Source organism: Pseudoliparis swirei, chromosome 6, assembly GCF_029220125.1.
Source record: "Pseudoliparis swirei isolate HS2019 ecotype Mariana Trench chromosome 6, NWPU_hadal_v1, whole genome shotgun sequence".
In the NCBI taxonomy this organism is placed as follows: Eukaryota; Metazoa; Chordata; class Actinopteri; order Perciformes; family Liparidae; genus Pseudoliparis; species Pseudoliparis swirei.
In genome coordinates, this window is record NC_079393.1 from 29,819,415 (window position 1) to 29,841,167 (window position 21,753).

The following is a 21,753-nucleotide window of genomic DNA, read 5'->3' on the forward strand; positions in this document are numbered from 1 at the left end:
ATTGTTCATGCCTCACCGCCCCAACAAAATTGTAACAAAGTGGTCCATCCTGAATTATTATTGAAATAACAACTTTTTGTGACTCCTAATATTCTGCAATCACTTTCAATTAAACCAGACTGCTTTTTCAATCACTATTAGAATACAAATACTGCAAAAAAAACTAATATTTGTCATTTTTTTTTCTTTGGCTGCAATGAACCTGTTTTGTACTAATTATCTTTTCAAGATAATAACAATAAAGGGCAACTTGTGAAAAACTAAACAAAACAAGTTCAAATATTTGGCAATAAAGAGTTTTACTGAGTTTTAAACACTGCATATCTTTTCAAAACAATAATGTGAATTATTTGCCAAACAAAACGAGTGCAGATATGTGTGAGTCATCACGTGTTATCATTATACGCTGCAATTACTTTTCCACTACAGCTCTTTTTAAAACAAGGTTGTAGGCTTGATATGGCCACTCTCAATTAATGCTCAATGTTGAGCTCTTATTTTGAAGGGCAACAGCAGAAAAGGCGATCTCACGGGCCAATAATCTCAGCCGCCACACATGCGCAGTGTAACCTATTAACGCTGTATTTAAACGTTTGCACCAAAGTACAGGCATTTGGCTCTTTATTTATTAATGACTTAGTTTTATGTCCGTGTCGTTTGTAATATGTGAATTTCTCAATCAAGGTCTTGAAATAAAACAATCTGCATTTCCCCTCGTGCCCCACCTGTAGTGCCTTGGCGCCCCACAGTTTGAGAACCACTGGTCTAATGTATGTTTTTTGTTGTCTTACAGGTGTCCTGCTGTGCAGCATCTCTCCTCTCCTCTTTCATATTGGCTCTCGATCTTTCCTCTACCTTGTATCCACTCTGTCTAAACATTGGTCCTCTATCTTTCCTCTACCTTGTATCCACTCTGTCTAAACATTGGTCCTCTATCTTTCCTATAACTTGTATCCACTCTGTCTAAACATTGGTCCTCTATCTTTCCTCTACCTTGTATCCACTCTGTCTAAACATTGGTCCTCTATCTTTCCTCTACCTTGTATCCACTCTGTCTAAACATTGGTCCTCTATCTTTCCTATAACTTGTATCCACTGTCTAAACATTGGTCCTCTATCTTTCCTGTACCTTGTATCCACTCTGTCTAAACATTGGTCCTCTATCTTTCCTCTACCTTGTATCCACTCTGTCTAAACATTGGTCCTCTATCTTTCCTCTACCTTGTATCCACTCTGTCTAAACATTGGTCCTCTATCTTTCCTGTACCTTGTATCCACTCTGTCTAAACATTGGTCCTCTATCTTTCCTCTACCTTGTATCCACTCTGTCTAAACATTGGTCCTCTATCTTTCCTATACCTTGTATCCACTCTGTCTAAACATTGGTCCTCTATCTTTCCTCTACCTTGTATCCACTCTGTCTAAACATTGGTCCTCTATCTTTCCTATAACTTGTATCCACTCTGTCTAAACATTGGTCCTCTATCTTTCCTGTACCTTGTATCCACTCTGTCTAAACATTGGTCCTCTATCTTTCCTCTACCTTGTATCCACTCTGTCTAAACATTGGTCCTCTATCTTTCCTCTACCTTGTATCCACTCTGTCTAAACATTGGTCCTCTATCTTTCCTGTACCTTGTATCCACTCTGTCTAAACATTGGTCCTCTATCTTTCCTCTACCTTGTATCCACTCTGTCTAAACATTGGTCCTCTATCTTTCCTATACCTTGTATCCACTCTGTCTAAACATTGGTCCTCTATCTTTCCTCTACCTTGTATCCACTCTGTCTAAACATTGGTCCTCTATCTTTCCTATAACTTGTATCCACTCTGTCTAAACATTGGTCCTCTATCTTTCCTCTACCTTCTATCCACTCTGTCTAAACATTGGTCCTCTATCTTTCCTCTACCTTGTATCCACTCTGTCTAAACATTGGTCCTCTATCTTTCCTATAACTTGTATCCACTCTGTCTAAACATTGGTCCTCTATCTTTCCTGTACCTTGTATCCACTCTGTCTAAACATTGGTCCTCTATCTTTCCTCTACCTTGTATCCACTCTGTCTAAACATTGGTCCTCTATCTTTCCTCTACCTTGTATCCACTCTGTCTAAACATTGGTCCTCTATCTTTCCTCTACCTTGTATCCACTCTGTCTAAACATTGGTCCTCTATCTTTCCTGTAACTTGTATCCACTCTGTCTCAACATTGGTCCTCTATCTTTCCTGTACCTTGTATCCACTCTGTCTAAACATTGGTCCTCTATCTTTCCTCCACCTTGTATCCACTCTGTCTAAACATTGGTCCTCTATCTTTCCTATAACTTGTATCCACTCTGTCTAAACATTGGTCCTTGTGGCAGCTGTCCCCAATCTGGCCTCGGCTGCTGGCTGGTTGACAGTCAGTCAGCTGCTCTGACTGATTGGCAATCAGTCAGCAGTCCTCTATCTTTCCTATAACTTGTATCCACTCTGTCTAAACATTGGTCCTCTATCTTACCTGTACCTTGTATCCACTCTGTCTAAACATTGGTCCTCTATCTTTCCTCTACCTTGTGACATCCACTCTGTCTACAGTCCTCTATCTTTCCTATAACTTGTATCCACTCTGTCTAAACATTGGTCCTCTATCTTTCCTGTACCTTGTATCCACTCTGTCTAAACATTGGTCCTCTATCTTTCCTCTACCTTGTATCCACTCTGTCTAAACATTGGTCCTCTATCTTTCCTGTACCTTGTATCCACTCTGTCTAAACATTGGTCCTCTATCTTTCCTGTACCTTGTATCCACTCTGTCTAAACATTGGTCCTCCTCTATCTTTCCTATACCTTGTATCCACTCTGTCTAAACATTGGTCCTCTATCTTACCTGTACCTTGTATCCACTCTGTCTAAACATTGGTCCTCTATCTTTCCTGTAACTTGTATCCACTCTGTCTAAACATTCGTCCTCTATCTTTCCTGTACCTTGTATCCACTCTGTCTAAACATTGGTCCTCTATCTTTTCTATACCTTGTATCCACTCTATCTAAACATTGGCACTCTCTCTATCTTTTCTATACCTTGTATCCACTCTGTCTAAACATTCGTCCTCTATCTTTCCTCTACCTTGTATCCACTCTGTCTAAACATTGGTCCTCTATCTTTCCTGTACCTTGTATCCACTCTGTCTAAACATTGGTCCTCTATCTTTTCTATACCTTGTATCCACTCTGTCTAAACATTGGCACTCTCTCTATCTTTTCTATACCTTGTATCCACTCTGTCTAAACATTGGCACTCTCTCTATCTTTTCTATACCTTGTATCCACTCTGTCTAAACATTGGTCCTCTATCTTTCCTCTACCTTGTATCCACTCTGTCTAAACATTGGTCCTCTATCTTTCCTGTACCTTGTATCCACTCTGTCTAAACATTGGTCCTCTATCTTTCCTGTAACTTGTATCCACTCTGTCTAAACATTGGCACTCTCTCTATCTTTCCTATACCTTGTATCCACTCTGTCTAAACATTGGTCCTCTATCTTTCCTGTAACTTGTATCCACTCTGTCTAAACATTGGTCCTCTATCTTTCCTATACCTTGTATCCACACTGTCTAAACATTGGTCCTCTATCTTTCCTGTAACTTGTATCCACTCTGTCTAAACATTGGTCCTCTATCTTTCCTGTACCTTGTATCCACTCTGTCTAAACATTGGTCCTCTATCTTTCCTCTACCTTGTATCCACTCTGTCTAAACATTGGTCCTCTATCTTTCCTCTACCTTGAATCCACTCTGTCTAAACATTGGTCCTCTATCTTTCCTGTACCTTGTATCCACTCTGTCTAAACATTGGTCCTCTATCTTTCCTCTACCTTGTATCCACTCTGTCTAAACATTGGTCCTCTATCTTTCCTGTAACTTGTATCCACTCTGTCTAAACATTGGTCCTCTATCTTTCCTGTACCTTGTATCCACTCTGTCTAAACATTGGTCCTCTATCTTTCCTATACCTTGTATCCACTCTGTCTAAACATTGGCACTCTCTCTATCTTTTCTATACCTTGTATCCACTCTATCTAAACATTGGCACTCTCTCTATCCTGTCAAATCTACCGCTCTGTCTTTGATTTTGGAAGCTCCCCCTTGTATCCCTCTTCTATCCCGCTCTGATCTTTATAAGAATTTTGGAAAACTTGGTGAAATATCTTGGTGAAACAAACTTTGGTTGCCCTCCATTTGGTCTCAGGTTTATGGTGACCTGGTCTATCTATCTGAATGATCTGAGAGTCTCTCTCCTCTCACGCTCAACCTGTTCTATCTCTCTCACAGATCTTTTGATCTTTCCTATTTGAAATAAATATATTTATAAAAATAAAATTCATCCAAATTATTTTGCTATAATTGAAAATTAACCGTATCATATTTGACTGTAAAAGGAAACATTTATTCTAAATTTAATCGTGTAAATTTTCATAGTGAAAATCCATATTTGATAACATTACTTTAGTTCCTGAACGTCGTTGCTGTTTTGGAAAACTCGGTTTGTACCCAAAGGTTTGTTTAAATGCAAATATCTTCACATTTGACCTCACACACTGTTTATTCAGCTAGTCCAAACAAGTGTAAGTTAATATTACTGCATTTATTGTACTAATTGACCCTGATTCACTCAGTTGTATCTTGTCTAGAGATCTCCACACATTGTGTTGTGTTTGTACCTTTTATATATTATTAATAAATCAACCGAAAGGAGAGACTTTGTTATTTGATTCTGATATAAACACATTTGTGGTTTTGAAACGGGACAACAATGCCAAGGAAAGGTAAGAGGTCACAAGCTCAGAGCCTGCGCTGGCAGAGGTCCAAGGAGAATCCCTGTGAGACAATGTCTGAAGCAGCATGTGTTGTTCCTCAGAGCAGTGCAGAGGTAAAGATGTCTGCAGCGTCTCATGCTGGAAGTGTGAACCAGGGAGGTCAGTCTGATGCTGCATGTGTACCACAGGTATCTTATGCAGATGCTGTAAAGAGAGGACAACACAGTGATCCAAGTGCAGCAGGACCTAATGTGAAGCAGGTGAACCCCAGAGGTCAAGGTGATGTGTCATGTGTACCACAGGTATCTTATGCAGATGCTGTAAAGAGAGGACAACACAGTGATCCGAGTGCAGCAGGACCTAATGTGAAGCAGGTGAACCCCAGAGGTCAAGGTGATGTGTCATGTGTACCACAGGTATCTTATGCAGATGCTGTAAAGAGAGGACAACACAGTGATCCGAGTGCAGCACAACCTTCTAATGTGAAGCAGGTGAACCCCAGAGGTCAAGGTGATGTGTCATGTGTACCACAGGTATCTTATGCAGATGCTCTAAAGAGAGGAAGTAGCTGTAAAGATCCAAGTGCAGCAGGACCTTCTGACGCAGACTGTGTGAACCTGGGAGATCGGCCTTCTGAACAACGTGTCCGTGCATCCCGCAGCCAGGCTTCTGTTAAATACGGCAGGTTCAGAAATCAGCAGTGTACCTGTAACTCACTAACCTTTCTTGCATTCCTTCATGAGAATGAAAACATCACCAGAGAAGACCTCAACCTTGTTTTGGATAAAGGTAACACGATGTACAGAGAGACCAGGAAACGAGTCCCTCATCACAGCTATCTGACTACCGATGAGCTCACTGATGACTACTACAGAGGAGTACTTTCTCCAGACGTCTCCTCACGCTCCGCTGCCACAAGGAGAGATACAGGAGAACATTCCTGCCGACGGCTATGAGGCTCTACAACAGTTCACCTCTTGCCAGATCACCCTAACCCTTCTTATATTTTGTGTTTTTTTATTTTTTATTCTTGTGTGTTGCTGCTACTGACTCGACAAATTTCCCCTTGGGGATTAATAAAGTATATATCTATCTATCTATCTATCTAAGTTCCTGCACGCACGTCTACCCACTACGCAGACATGACTCAGCTTTCAAGGTACGGCACTTTAGGAGAACCTCTACCTGGAACTGTGGACAGCTTTCTGGACCTGGAGTCGGGACTGAGCTGCTTGTTATCAGATGTGAAGTACGCTTTGCTGTTGATGAGGCTGTTATGTATTGCAGTATTCAGAACCAGGTCGGGCAGATATGGTTTCTTTGACCCACACTCCAGAACAGCCAGAGGTTTGCCCCTCTCACCCGGTTCATGCGCTCCTGGTACTGCTGTCATGGTGACCTTCTCAAGTCTGAGTGATATGATCGACAGGCTCAAGAAGTTCCACAGAATGATGGCCACGCAGTCCTCCTGTACCTATGAGTTGAAGCCTGTGGAGTTCTACAGTGTGAACACGGTCAACCTGAACGATGCTCTCCCAAACACAGACTGCAGACCTCCAGCTGTCACTGTGGATGAACCTCTTCTGTTGGATGACGCTGCTGATGAATCCAACTCACCTAAGGTAAAGACCAACACAGCCACTGATCATCCTGAGACCCTTTTACCTGAAGTGTTCCCTCACACCACAGCTGTGAAAAAACCAGAGGTCCTCATCACTTTATTGCCATCACATGATGCTCCTCACTACGAACCAGAGTTGACTGCTCAAGTGATAAACTCTGTGCTCAGTGATCCCTCTGATAACATAGTGACAGGAGTGTCCAGTGACATTACGTTCATATCATCTATGAGACAACAAGAGGTCATCTTCCCTGATCGACAAAATGAACCAGAAACCTCAAGTGAATTCAGTTTCCTGCCATCTCATGATGCTTCTCTCAGTGAATCAAACATTTCTTCCTCAAAGTATAGTAAACTACAAAAGAGAAAAATGAAGAGAAAACTACTGGTCTCAGAAAAACCTCCACAGAAAAAAGAGAATCAGAAAATTAAAGAAAGGGAAAAGTATGCATCAAATGAAGCATATAAAGCAAATAAAATAGCTAAAGCAAGCAGGAAATATGAAAACAATCCAGAATTTAGACAAAAGAAAAGAAATAAGAGACAATGTTGACTTTCGTCAAAAACGGAAAGAGTACATTTCCTCTCTGTACAAGGAAAATGCAAAATATAGAGGGAAAAAGAAACAAACCTTGGTCTCTCATTACAAAAACGATTCTGTATATAGATGTAAACAAAAACAGCACTTTACGGCTCGTTACCAAGGAAATGCTGATTTTAGACAGAAGAAAACCCTGTATTTCTCTGCTCTTTATAAAGACAGCATAGAGTTCAGACAGAGACAGAGATCTCATATCACTCAGCGTTATGCTCATGACCAAGCATTCAGGCTACGCCACAAACAACTAATGAGACAACGAATGCAAGACAGATATAAAAACAATCCTACAACTAGAATGGGCACTCGGTAGAGCGCATACCTTCGCATATCACAAGATTGGGCATTGAATTATGAACATTTTGGCATTAGTTGCATGCCAATTGGACAAAAATGTATCGTGCTCTGGTAAAAAAAGAGTTTGACCTTTCCATGACCTTGACCTTGAACTTTGACCCGATTGATCCCAAAAGCTAATCAAATGGTCCCCGGATAATAACCAATCATCCCACCAATTTTCATGAACTTCAAGAACATTTTGACCTGTTCATGACCTTTGACCTTGACCTTTGACCCGATCGATCCCAAAATCTAGTCAACTGGTCCCCGGATAATAAACAATCATCCCACCAAATTTCATGCGATTCGGTTCAATACTTTTTGAGATTTGCGAATAACACGCATACAAATAAATAAATAAATAAATGGCGATCAAAACATAACCTTCCGGGATTTTCAATGCGAAGGTAATTAGGAGTATGCAAAACATGAGATGTGCCATGAAAATAAAAAGGAAGTATAGACAGATAAATAAACCAACAGAAAGTGACAACAGTTTGATCAAAGAGGCCATATCTGTTTTCAGATCACAAATGAAAGCCGGTCCCACTTATGTGTGCACCGTCTGTCATAAAGCATCATTTCCAAACCAAGTGAAATCCTGCAAAGGGTTAAACTATGTAAAACATCCAGTCATTGTTGCAGCATGCCTCACAGGAAAGTACCTTCATGTTTGTGCTGACGAGTGCAGAAATGAACCACAGTGCACCTGATGAGGAAAGAAGAGTGGATTTGTCACACCTGCCACAGACATCTTAAACTTGGAGTCATGCCAAAACTCGCTGTAGCTAACAACTTGGAGCTCGCTGACATTCCACCTGAACTGTGTGACCTCAACATCCTGGAGAGACATCTCATCGCTAAGTGCATAGCGTTTGCCAAAATTATTCCTCTTCCCAAAGGAAGACAGAGAGCCATACATGGTAACGTGGTTTGTGTCCCGTCTGAAGTGCAGGAAACAGTGGAAGCGTTACCCAGACTGAGAAGTGAGTCTCAAGTGATGAGAGTGAAGCTGAAGAGACGATTGTGTTACAAAGGTCATCAGCTGTTCCAGACCGTCACCTGGTCTAAACTCATGCAGGCGCTGCATAAACTCAAATGCATTCATCCACAATATCAGGACATAACTATCAGAGATGAGGCGGAGCTTTGTGACCCAACACTTCCTGATGATGAGGAATATGATAAAACTGATTTAATGGACATTGACATGTGTGAGAAAAGTGCACTGTGTGAGGCAGAGGATGAGACTGAAGGTGACCAGGATGTGGACATGGCGTCTTGTGATGGTGAACAACAACCAGAGCAGCAGAGGGATGATGCAGAACAGGAAGGGGACATGCCGAACGGTGGTTTTGCTCTTGAATCATGCCTTCAGCCGTGTGATGTTTCAGAGGAGATTTTATGTTTCACTGAAGGAATCTACTCTGTTGCCCCTGCAGAAAGAAACAGTCCTGTTGGCTTTTTCAAAACACCTAAACTTGAGGCGATGGCTTTCCCGGTGCAGTTCCCTACAGGTCAAAACACTCTGGATGAAATGAGACGTGTCAAAGTATCACCCAGCAGTTATTTCAAGGCGAGGCTTTTCTGTATCGATGCTCGTTTTGCCAGAGACACAAACTATTTGTTCTTTGCACAGTTTGTGACTGAAATACACTTGGCCACTTCCAGCATGACGATACAGTTGAGGAAAGGAAAGCCTCTGACCAGAGATGGACGGAAAATAACTTCTGGTATGCTGCAAGATAAACGAGAGGTCGAGAAACTGGTGAGGAATAAAGATGCAGTCCGATTCATGCAGCCGCTCAGAGGAACACCAGCGTATTGGCAGAAAACCACAAAAGATCTTTTTGCCATGATCAGACAGTTGGGAACTGCCACATTCTTTTGTACGTTTTCTGCAGCTGAGATGCGTTGGCCTGAAGTGATTGAGGCAATAAAAAGACAGCAAGGTGAGGAGGTCAATTTTGAAGGTCTCGACTGGTCAGCGAAGTGTGACGTCCTGAGAAGCAATCCGGTGACTACGATGCGCATGTTTGATAAGCGTGTTGAGGCGTTATTCAGAGATTTGATCTTATCTCCCGCCCAGCCTCTCGGCAACGTCTTTGACTTCTTTTATCGAGTTGAGTTTCAGCACAGAGGAAGCCCACACATTCACTGTCTCCTATGGGTAGAAGGTGCACCTGTGTTTGAGCAGGACTCTGATCAGACTGTGTCAGATTTTGTGTCAAGGTACATCACAGCTCAGCTGCCTGACCCACGTTCACAACCGGAACTCTACAAGAAGGTCACAGAAGTGCAAATACACAGCAAAAACCACTCAAGGACTTGTTTCAGAAGCTCCAGCTCTGGTTGCAGATTTGGATTCCCCAAACCACCTGCCAGGAACACTATCATAACGAGACCAGATGAGACCGTTGATCTACTCCAAGTGGAAATAGCAAAGTCGAAGCTCCAACCACTGAACTTGTTGCTGAATGAACCTGAAACTGCTTCACTCAGTTTGCAGCAGCTCCTTGCTAAATGCAACTGTAACCCCCGGCCCATGTAGCTCTGTACAACATACGATGGGCGGGGTCCTGGGTTGTGTTTAACAGAGGGACGGTGCAGCCAACTGGTTCATAATGCACGCCACAGCATCTTTATTCACAAAACTAAACTAAACTAAACACCAATCCTCATACAACGAAAACCCACAAAAGGTTTATAACTCGCTCTCTCTTCCTAAGAACCTCTACAATACCACAAATACAACCACCACAACAAATAAGTAAATATCACAAATAAAACAAATAACACAAATCCACTCACACCACCCTAGCACACACACACCAACCACCCCCCCGTTGCAGGCCGAGTCGTTGTGGAGATCGTAGTGGCCTTAAACGGGCGTGACCGTTTCACTTGTCCACACAAGCCTAAACAAAGGGGCAGTGACATGTCGGAGTCCTCACGATGTGTTGGGACAGGGAAGTGAAGAGAGGGAAGGATTGTCTGACGGAATAAGAAGCAGCAGGTCTGTAGCAGCAGCCTGGGGAACCAGCTCGGCTTCCTCGGTGGTCGTCTCCTGACTCACAGGAGCTCCAATGTGGCTCATCTGGCTTTCCTGGTGCAGATCAACATGTGTGAAGCTACATGATAATCGCGAGTAGCGATTAGCAACACTACAATAACATTTAGTCACTGGGCAGCATTCAACACACTGATCGGTACCTGGTGTAGATCCTACAGGCAGAACTATTGGTCAACCCTTTGATGTCCCACCATGACGTTGACGCAGCTCAACAGCTGCTGCCGTCACCTATTTCACCACCATTACCTCCGTTTAGGCCACGCCCCTCTAAATGATAGTGGAGCTGGATTGGCGGTTGGTCTCCCACACCAGAAAACAATGACCACTGATCACCAACTCAATTAGAAAGTTAAATAAGCAAAACAAAGTGGAAAACTCAAATATTATTATATACACCTTATTATTATTATTTGTAGTAACTTTATCAAAATATATTATCAGGGCTACACAACTTAACGCTCGATGAGTATGAACAATGCCTCAATGCGATCAACAAATCCAGTGCGGTGATACTGAGACGTGAGCCAAAAGACTGCTGGGTAAATGGATATAATCCACATCTACTTGAAGCTTGGAATGCCAACATTGATGTAAGTTATATTCTCAATGCATATTCGTGCATAATGTATCTCACCAGCTACATAACCAAAAAAGAATCTGGACTTTCCGAGTACCTCAAAACAGTCATTGAGAACTCCGCCAAAGAAAACGTCAATGAATGTGATGAAATGAGGGAAATCATGCAGGCGTACTCTAAAAAGAGAGAGGTCAGTGCTCAGGAGTGTGTGACTCGTGCATGTGGCATTAACATGAAAAAGTGTTCACGTGCTGTCATATTCATACCGACGGATGACAACGCACTGAAAATGAGTCGTCCCATGTCTTGGCTGGAGAACACAACATCAGAAAGTGTAAATGTGTGGATGACATCTTTGACTGACAAATACAAAGCCAGACCTGAAACACCAGAGTTTGAGGAGATGTGTTTGGCTGATTTTGCAGCTACTTGCAGAATTGCCTATGGACAACAGAAAAAAGGTAAAGGTGTGTTGCCCCTCCTCAATGACATGGGATTTGTGCAAAAGCGTAAAAACGATAAGCCTGCGATCATCAGATTTTACCGCTGCTCACAGGAAAAATACCCTGAGAAGTTCTATGGCACATTACTGAAACTGTACCTCCCTTACCGATCAGACCAGGAACTGAAAAGACCGCATTTCCCCACGTACGAGTCCTTCTTCAAAAGTTGCTGTGTTCAACTTCGAGGTTCTGACTATCCTGAGTATGTCAGCCACATTGTGAAACGAAACAGAGACAATTATGAGAAAAACAGTGAGGAGATTGAGAGTGCAGTGGAAGAATTTGAACAGAACAGAGGCGTGATCGATGAATGGTGTAATCTGGCTCCAGAATCTGAATTGGTCAGGTTGGAATGTGTCGAAGAACTGGAGGCAAGAGAGCCAGATCATGAACATGTACAAGAGAATGTCCCAGAATACAGTAATCAGGCTAATGCTGTAACGGAGATCCGAGCCGTCAGAGAGCCCCCTGTATTAAACCCTGCACTGTTACGGCAGATGTTTCAGAACCTGAACCAGAAACAAGCTTGTGTTTTCTATGCAGTTAGAGACTGGTGCTTAAAGCGTGTCTATGGACGCAATCCTCAGCAGCTTTTCTTTTACATCAATGGTGGTGCTGGGACAGGAAAGTCACATCTCATCAAATGCATCTACTCCGAGGCCTCTAAGATACTGTGCAAACTGCCGAGACATGCCGAGGAGGCGGACATCTCAAAGCCCACTGTGCTGTTGACTGCTTTCACTGGAACGGCAGCCTTTAATATATCGGGCTCAACGCTGCACTCTCTGCTCAAGCTACCACGAAGTCTGAAACCTCCATTCCAAGGACTTGGCAACCAACTGGATGAAGTCCGATCAGAACTTTTAAATGCTGAAATCCTCATCATTGATGAAGTGTCCATGGTGTCAAAGCCCCTGTTTGCTTATGTGGATGCGAGACTGAAACAGATCAAAGGCAGTCAGAGACCCTTTGGAGGAATGTCAGTCATAGCTGTTGGAGACTTTTATCAGCTACCTCCAGTGCGTCAGCCCAAGACCCTCTGTGTGTATCAGCCATGTGAGATCGACCTATGGCAGGACAACTTTCAGATGATCACTCTAACTGAGATCATGCGTCAGAGGGATGATGTTGCCTTTGCAGAGATGTTGAACAGGATCCGTGTCAAAGGAAAGTCAGATGTGTTGTCTGGAGCAGACAGAGCCTTGTTGTCACAGACCATCACGGAACCAGCTCTTTGTCCCGCTGATGTCCTGCACATCTTTGCAACTAATAAACAGGTTGATTCACACAACTCTGTGACATTAGCTCTGCTCCATTCTCACATCACCAAGATTGATGCAGATGACTACAAGAAGGACCCACGGACTGGAAGAATGGCTCGACAAGACAAACCTTATAAAGGCACCAGAAATGAGATCCCAGATACACTCAACGTAGCTGAAGGTGCTCGAGTCATGCTCACCAGAAACATAGACGTGTCTCAAGGATTGGTGAATGGATCGTTTGCTACTCTCGTCAGGGTCATAACCTCAGACCAGAGTGGTGCTGCACATGTCACTATGCTTGGACTCAAGATGGATGATGAAACCGCTGGAAGGAATTATGGAAACCGACCACCAGGCGGACCTGACGATCTCGTGTACATAGAGAGAGCAGAGGAGAGTGGTGCGTAGACAGTTTCCTGTTAGACTTCCCTTTGCTTGTACGATACACAAGGTTCAAGGTATGACACGGACATCAGCTGTCGTCTCACTGAAGCACATCTTTGAACCTGGCATGGCGTATGTAGCTCTCAGTAGAGTGACCTCTCTCAGTGGACTGCACATGCTGGATCTGGATGAGAGTAAAATCTATGCCAACCCAGAAATCACTGGAGCCCTGGAGACCATGAGACAAGTCAGCTTGGACGACATGATGCCTCTTCTTTGTATCCAACAGACATCGAGCAGACAGGACACTCTGACCGTTGTTCACCATAACACAGAAGGTTTGCCCTCTCATGTCAATGACATCAGGAGCCATCATGAACTGTGTCTCGCAGATGTTTTGTGTCTCACAGAAACTCATCTTCAAGGCTCCTTTGTTGCAGACAGCCTCCACTTGGAGGGCTACACCATGTTCAAACGCAACAGACACTTGTCGTACACTAATGTTCCTCAAATGTCCAACAGAGGTGGCGGTGGAGTTGCTGTGTATGTGAAAAGCTGTATGCAGGTGCATGAAAAACAGTACATGCATAATGTAACCAACCTTGAGTTTGTGGTTCTGAAGGTTGAAGCCCCAGTGAGTGCCCTGATAGCAGCTGTACACAGACCTCCAGACTACAGTGTGAGAGTGTTCCTGTCACACCTGGGGAGCCTTCTGGACTCATTGCAGATCATGGACTGTCAGCCCATCATTGTCTGTGGGGATGTCAATGAGAATCTCTTCTCCAACACAGGTAAGCCAATACGTGATCTGTTTCAGTCCAGGGGATATGCACAAGTCATCACTGCTGCAACCACAGAGAAGAACACACTGCTGGACCTCATCTTCATCTCTCAACCACAAAGGTGCCTCCACTCAGGTGTGATGAAGACCTATTACAGTTATCACAACCCTGTCTTCTGTGTCATGTCCTCGAGCAGTCCATAAATGTACCAGGTGAGTTTTACAGGAAAGATACTAGGTAACATGATATCGGTGTACTTTATTGAGTAGGTATATTGGTAATTGGTAATTGGTAACATTATTGGATAATATTATGGGTCATATTTAAATTAAATTAAGCAGTAGCAAACATGTTTACAAATACAAATATACAATGAAATAAATAAAATACAATAAATAAAATAAATACATTAAAGAAAATAAATACATTAAATAAATAAAAATAAATATATTTTATTTAAATAAATAAATGAATTAAAAAAGAAAAGTATATATAAAATAGCAGGGCATATTACATTTGAGAAATAAAAAAATAAAGACATTTATTAAATAAAAATGTAATTAATTATTATAAAAAAGAAAGCGACATGTGTCGTCACTACCAATACTGCATTTATTTGGCACAAGCCAACACTGTACAGTATTGTACACAGCTGCTGACTATTACTACAGACGTACATCAGATAGTATGTGTTCGAGATGCAACACATACTATCTGGTGTACTGACTAGCTGAAACCCCACATTTACACCCCACCCAATTTCACACTATACACTTTAGCTAGAGACTGTTACTCATATAAGTTTAATTTCTGATGGACAGAGGACACAGTTTTCATTTGTCCTCTATAATGTTAAGTTTCCTTTCTGATGGACAGAGGACACAGTTTTCATTTGTATTCTATAACGTTAAGTTTCCTTTCTGATGGACAGAGGACACAGCTTTCATTTGTATTCTATAATGTTAAGTTTCCTTTCTGATGGACAGAGGACACAGCTTTCATTTGTCCTCTGTAATGTTACATTTTCTAAAGGACACAGTTCACATGTGTCCTCTGTTAAGTTTCCACTTCCCAGCCTTGTCCTCACCTCAGCACTGTGAGCATCAGCTCACAGCAACCAAGACATGCTGCAACAGGCCAGAGACTGCAGCACCAACTCATGTGTCAGTCAACAGAGGACCGTGCCTGTTGGACCACATAGAGACACGTTTTACTTCCTGCCTGCCTTTGCACCTTCTGTCGGGCTCTGAGATCCTGGATCAGCTCTGAACAGCCAAGACACCGTCCTGGGTTCCCTCCTCTTCCTCTCACTATGGGGTCCCTCAAGGCTCCGTCCTGGGTCCCCTCCTCTTCCTCTCACTATGGGGTCCCTCAAGGCTCCGTCCTGGGTCCCCTCCTCTTCCTCTCACTATGGGGTCCCTCAAGGCTCCGTCCTGGGTTCCCTCCTCTTCCTCTCACTATGGGGTCCTGGGTCCCTCCTCTTCCTCTCACTATGGGGTTCCTCAAGGCTCCTTCCTGGGTCCCCTCCTCTTCCTCTCACTATGGGGTTCCTCAAGGCTCCGTCCTGGGTCCCCTCCTCTTCCTCTCACTATGGGGTCGCTCAAGGCTCCGTCCTGGGTCACCTCCTCTTCCTCTCACTATGGGGTTCCTCAAGGCTCCGTCCTGGGTCCCCTCCTCTTCCTCTCACTATGGGGTTCCTCAAGGCTCCGTCCTGGGTCCCCTCCTCTTCCTCTCACTATGGGGTTCCTCAAGGCTCCGTCCTGGGTCCCCTCCTCTTCCTCTCACTATGGGGTCGCTCAAGGCTCCGTCCTGGGTCCCCTCCTCTTCCTCTCACTACTGGGGTTCCTCAAGGCTCCGTCCTGGGTCCCCACCTCTTCCTCTCACTATGGGGTCCCTCAAGGCTCCGTCCTGGGTCCCCTCCTCTTCCTCTCACTGTGGGGTCCCTCAAGGCTCCGTCCTGGGTCCCCTCCTCTTCCTCTCACTATGGGGTCCCTCAAGGCTCCGTCCTGGGTCCCCTCCTCTTCCTCTCACTATGGGGTTCCTCAAGGCTCCGTCCTGGGTCCCCTCCTCTATCTCTCACTATGGGGTTCCTCAAGGCTCCGTCCTGGGTCCCCTCCTCTTCCTCTCACTATGGGGTCGCTCAAGGCTCCGTCCTGGGTCCCCTCCTCTTCCTCTCACTATGGGGTCCCTCAAGGCTCCGTCCTGGGTCCCCTCCTCTTCCTCTCACTACTGGGGTCCCTCAAGGCTCCGTCCTGGGTCCCCTCCTCTTCCTCTCACTATGGGGTCGCTCAAAGCTCCGTCCTGGGTCCCCTCCTCTTCCTCTCACTATGGGGTCCCTCAAGACTCCGTCCTGGGTCCCCTCCTCTTCCTCTCACTATGGGGTTCCTCAAGGCTCCGTCCTGGGTCCCCTCCTCTTCCTCTCACTATGGGGTCCCTCAAGGCTCCGTCCTGGGTCCCTCCTCTTCTCTCTGTACACAAATTCTCTCGGCTCTGTCATTCTGCATGGCTTCTCCTACCATAGCTATGCTGATGACACCAACTGATCTTCTCGTTTCCACCGGCCGAAACACGGGTGGCGGCGCGAATCTCTGCCTGTCTGACCGACATCTCTCAGTGGATGTCTGCTCACCACCTGAAGATCAACCCTGACAAGACCGAGCTACTATTCCTTCCAGGGAAAGGCTCCCCCACCCATGACCTGACTACCACCTTCACCAGCTCCGTGTTGGCCCCTACCCTGACTGCCAGGAACCTCGGGGTGACACTAGACAGTCAACTCTCCCTGACGGCCAACATCACTGTGACGACGCGTTCCTGTAGGTACATGCTGCACAACATCAGGAGAATACGGCCTCTTCTTACTCAGAAGGCGGCACAGGTTCTGGTCCAGGTTCTGGTCCAGGTTCTGGTCCAGGTTCTGGTCCAGGTCCTATTCCAGGCTCTGGTCCAGGCTCTGGTCATTTCACGCCTTGACTACTGCAACTCCCTCCTGCAGCTCTACCTGCTAAGGCCATCCGACCTCTGCAGCTCATCCAGAATGCAGCAGCTCGACTGGTCTTCAGCCTCCCGAAATTCACTCACAGCACTCCGCTCCTCCGATCTCTTCACTGGTTACCGGTGGCTGCTCGCATCCGCTTCAAAACACTGGTTCTGGCGTACCGTGCTCTGAACGGATCGGGCCCCGTCTACATCCGGGATATGGTCACTGTTACGAGCTCAGACACTTAGGAAGTAGGACCCAATTGCACGACCCGGGAGACAGAGATAAAGTATTTATAAGTACTTTATTTTTCGGTTCTGCAGTGAACAAAATGAAAGCGCTCACGTAGTGAGGGATCAAAAACTTTTCAAGAGCACAACATAACCCGACCTGATCATGGCAAAAGACCAGACGAACTGACAAGGAACACTGGGAGACAGGGGAATTTAAGCACATGGTAACAAGACACAGGTGGGACCAATCAGGGCGGGCTGACACTGATGAGCATAGGAGACAGGTGTGATGACAGGTGAAAACAATCAGGAAGCCTGGAATGAGAGAAAGCGAACATAAATGACATGAACCTCTCTAGCATATCTGTCGGTGCACAACAGTACCCCCCCCTCTAGGGCCAACTCCTGATGGCCCAGGCTGATTGTAAAAGTCGTGGATAAGAGTCTTGTCTACGATAAATGAAGCAGCTATCCAGCTTCTAGCCTCAGGACCGTAACCCTTCCAGTCTACCAGGAATTGCTTGCCCCTCCCCTATTACGGACCTCCAGTAGCTTACGGACCTTGTAAACGTCACCCCCTTCAAAGAACTGGGGCGGTGGAGGGGGCTTGGAGGCGGGAACAAGTGTGCTCTCACACACCGGCTTGATTCTACTAACGTGAAACGTTGGGTGCACTCTCAAGGTCCTGGGAGTTGCAAGCGTGCACGCCGGGTTGATGACTCTGGACACGGACCCACAAATCTCGGAGCCAGTTTCTTTGAGGCGACATGGAGTGGTAAGTCTTTGGTAGAGAGCCAAACCTTTTGGCCTGGACTGTAGGAGGAGCGACCCTGCGATGAACGTCCGCAACCGCCTTCATCCGAGCTGAACTTGGGAGAAGAGACTGGCGAGCACCAGCCCAAACTCTGCGACAACGTCTGATCATGGCATGTGCCGATGGAACCATCACCTCTTCCTCGTTGTTAGGGAAAAGTGGAGGCTGGAAACCATTGACACAATGGAATGGAGAGAGACCTGTGGCCGCCGTAGGAAGGGTATGGTGGGCAACCTCGACCCATGTGAGGTGGTCACTCCAGGTGGTCTGGTTCGGGAGACGAGACAACGTGGCGTAGTCTCTAGTTCTTGGTTCAGACGCTCCGACTGTCCATTTGACTGAGGGTGATATCCTGATGACAGGCTGACGGTGGCACCTATGAGTCGACAAAACTCTTTCCAGAAGGCGGAAATGAATTGTGGACCCCTGTCGGAAACAATGTCATTAGGGAATCCATGGATCCTGAATACGTGATTCATCATGACCTCTGCGGTGACTTTGGCAGAGGAAGCTTGGTCAATGGGATGAAGTGAGCCATCTTTGAAAATCGATCAACCACTGTTAGAACCGTAGTCTTGCCTCTGGATGAGGGAAATCCTGTCACAAAATCCATCGAAATGTGTGACCAAGGACGATGGGGAATCGGCAGCGGCTGGAGCAAGCCCATCTTAACTTGAGATGAGGTCTTATTACACGCACACACGGACAAGCCGCTACATACTCGGCCACATTTTTCTTCATGGATGGCCACCAGAAACGTTGTTGAATCCTGAACATTGTTCTTGCTACTCCCGGATGGCACGAAAGCACAGATGAGTGAGCCCAGTGGATGACCTTGGAGTGAAGAGCCTCAGGAACAAACAGCAGATTGTTGGGACACTCGCTAGGCGCTGGATTCATGACATTTGCCTCTTTAACGTCTGACTCCACTTGCCAGGAAAAGGCTCCGATCACCCGGTTAAGTGGAAGGATGGTCTTGGGCTCTACCGCAAGTGGTTCGGGATCGTAAAGACGAGACAAAGCATCGGGTTTTGATTCTGAGACCCGGGACGAAAAGAGAGTGTGAAGTTGAATCTACTAAAGAAAAGTGTCCACCTGGCCTGACGGGAGTTGAGACGCTTAGCCTTTCTTATATATTCTAGATTCTTGTGATCTGTCCAGACTAAAAACGGTTGCTCTGCACCCTCTAGCCAGTGTCTCCATTCCTCGAGGGCAGCTTTTACAGCTAACAATTCCTTGTTTCCCACGTCATAATTCCGCTCTGCCGTTGTCAACTTCCGCGACAGGTAAGCACATGGATGCATCTTGTTGTCTTCTGCAGAACGTTGAGACAGTACTCCTCCAATTCCCTCATTGGAAGCATCCACCTCGACCATAAACTGGCGCTGGGGATCTGGAATGGTGAGTATGGGAGCTGATGTGAATCTATCTCTGAGAAGTTTGAAAGCAAGATCCGCCTGGGGGGTCCACTTGAAGGGAACCTTAGGAGAAGTCAGAACATGCAGAGGAGCAGCAACAGAACTGAAATTCCTAATAAACTTCCTATAGAAGTTAGCAAATCCTAGGAACTGCTGAACCTTTTTCCTGGAGTCTGGTGTGGGCCACTGGGATACTGCACTGACTTTCGCAGGATCCATTTGGATATGATTAGGTGAGACTATGTATCCTAAGAAAGACACCTCTTCTGTGTGGAACTCGCACTTCTCTGCCTTGACATATAGCTGATTATCCAGTAGTTTCTGCAAAACTTGGCGGACATGGTTAACATGAGATTTAGCGTCTGGGGAGAAAATCAGTATGTCATCCAGATACACAAACACTGAAATATTCAAGAATTCCCAAAACCTCATTCACAAAAGCTTGAAAACAGCCGGTGCATTGCACAGTCCAAAAGGGATTACCAAGCAGTCGTAGTGACGAGTCTGAGTGTAGAATCCAGTCTTCCACTCATCCCTTGTTTTATTCTAACCAAGTGATATGCATTTCTTAAATCCAACTTGGTGAATATCTTGGCCGTTTGAAGCAGTTCAAAAGCAGATGACATGAGTGGCAGAGGATAGCGGTTCTTCACCGTAATGTCATTTAGTGGTCTGTAGTCTATGCAAGGTCTCAGAGACCCGTCTTTCTTTCCCACAAAGAATCCGCTCCGGCTGGAGACGATGAAGGACGGATAATCCCTGATTTGAGTGAAGAGGAGATGTATTCATCCATTGCTGTTCTCTCAGGTCTCGAAATCGAGTAAAGTCTCCCTTGGGAATGGGGGCTCCGGTAAGAGATCAATGGGACAGTCAAAATCTCGGTGAGGAGGTAGCGACAAGGCTTTAGACTTGTTAAACGCTTCTTTTAAATCATGGTAACAGGAAGGTACCTTGTGTAGATCAGGATAGTCAGGGTGATCTATAATGATCCTACTAGAGTCTGTTGGTGCATTAACAGGTTGCAGTTTACACCTGCCCTTACAATCCTCTCCCAGTCTATAACTTTCCTGAAGGCCAGTCTATGTGAGGATTGTGGATCTTCAGCCAAGGAAACCCCAAAATAATCGGGTGCTGAGTCGACTCAAAAATATGAAATTGCATGCTCTCGGTATGGTCCTTATTTATAGTAATCCGTATGGGCTCAGTGCAATGGGTAACTGTGAACAACAAGCGGCCGTCTAAGGCACTGGCACTAACAGGATGAGATAGCGGGACAGTTTTATTTTTAGCTGTTTGACTAGGCCCCAGTCTATAAGGCTTTCGTCAGCCCCTGAGTCTATTAACACACCCTGGTCAATGGTCTGATTGTTAATACAAATGTCTACCTGAGTAACAGGTCGAGGAGGGAAGTCTGCGGAAACTTGCTCACCAGCGCCCTCCTTTTGACTGGTGAGCACGATCTTTCCCGGGCATGAAGCGAGTTGATGACCCGGCTGGCGCAGTAGAAACAGCAACCCTCCCGTGAGACGGCGCTGCCTCTCCTCCAGAGAAAGCCTGGTTCTTCCAAGCTGCATGGGTTCACCGGAGTCATTCGAAGTGTACTCCTCTGATGGTCCGGTAACATGAGCTGAAATCCTCCGCTGGCGGCGCGACCCTCCGAGGCGAATTCTGGAAGCTGGGAATAACATCTCGGTTGCGTCGACGCTCCTCTCTCTTTCGAAGACGGTTATCGATCCGGATGGCCACAGCGATGAGGATTCCAGATCCCGGGTGTCTCCAGTGGAGCCAGCTGGTCCTTTATCGGTTCGAAAGTCCTGTCATGAAGGCGTCACGAAGAGCGGAACATTCCATCCGCTGTCCGCTGCTGCTGTACGAAACTCGATGGCATAATCAACCACCTGACGGGTGAGCTGGCGTATTTGAAACAGTCTTCTGCTGGCCTCCGTAGCAGGCGATGAGTGGTCTAAAATGCGCCTCATAGTCTCTATGAAATCGGCCAATGAGTAACATAGTTCGGTGTCTCTAGACCATTCTGCAGTAGCCCAGGCTGCAGCTCTTCCCGTTAAATGAGACACAATAAACGCCACTTTACCATGCTCAGATAAAAAAGCTGCTGGGTTGTGTTGAAAATGCAGATCACACTGTACCAGAAAGGCTCTGCAATTCGAAGAGTCTCCGGAAAATCTCTCCGGAAGAGCCAGCCGTAACGGGAGGAAACAGCCTGACCTGGGTCGTCAGCTGGAGTATTGACAGGCAAATTCTCAGCTGTGGATGACATCACCAGAGGAGCAGTCTGTTGATGAGTGAAACAATTATTCATTTGGGCAACCAGTTGTTGCATCTGTGTAGATAATTCTTCCTGAACC

At 45.5% G+C, this 21,753-nt stretch overlaps 1 protein-coding gene across 1 annotated transcript in view; it reads left to right on the forward strand.

Annotated features, from left to right (window-relative positions):
• Positions 1 to 19,719, forward strand: part of zgc:56622 (uncharacterized protein LOC326033 homolog) — a 218,308-nt gene extending 198,589 nt beyond the window's left edge. Inside the window, exon 9 of the mRNA XM_056417685.1 lies at positions 19,291 to 19,719. Coding sequence (XP_056273660.1) covers positions 19,291 to 19,347 — 57 coding nt within the window. The 3' untranslated portion in view covers positions 19,348 to 19,719. The remainder of the gene's footprint in view (positions 1 to 19,290) is intronic.
• Positions 19,720 to 21,753: the final 2,034 nt, after the last annotated feature.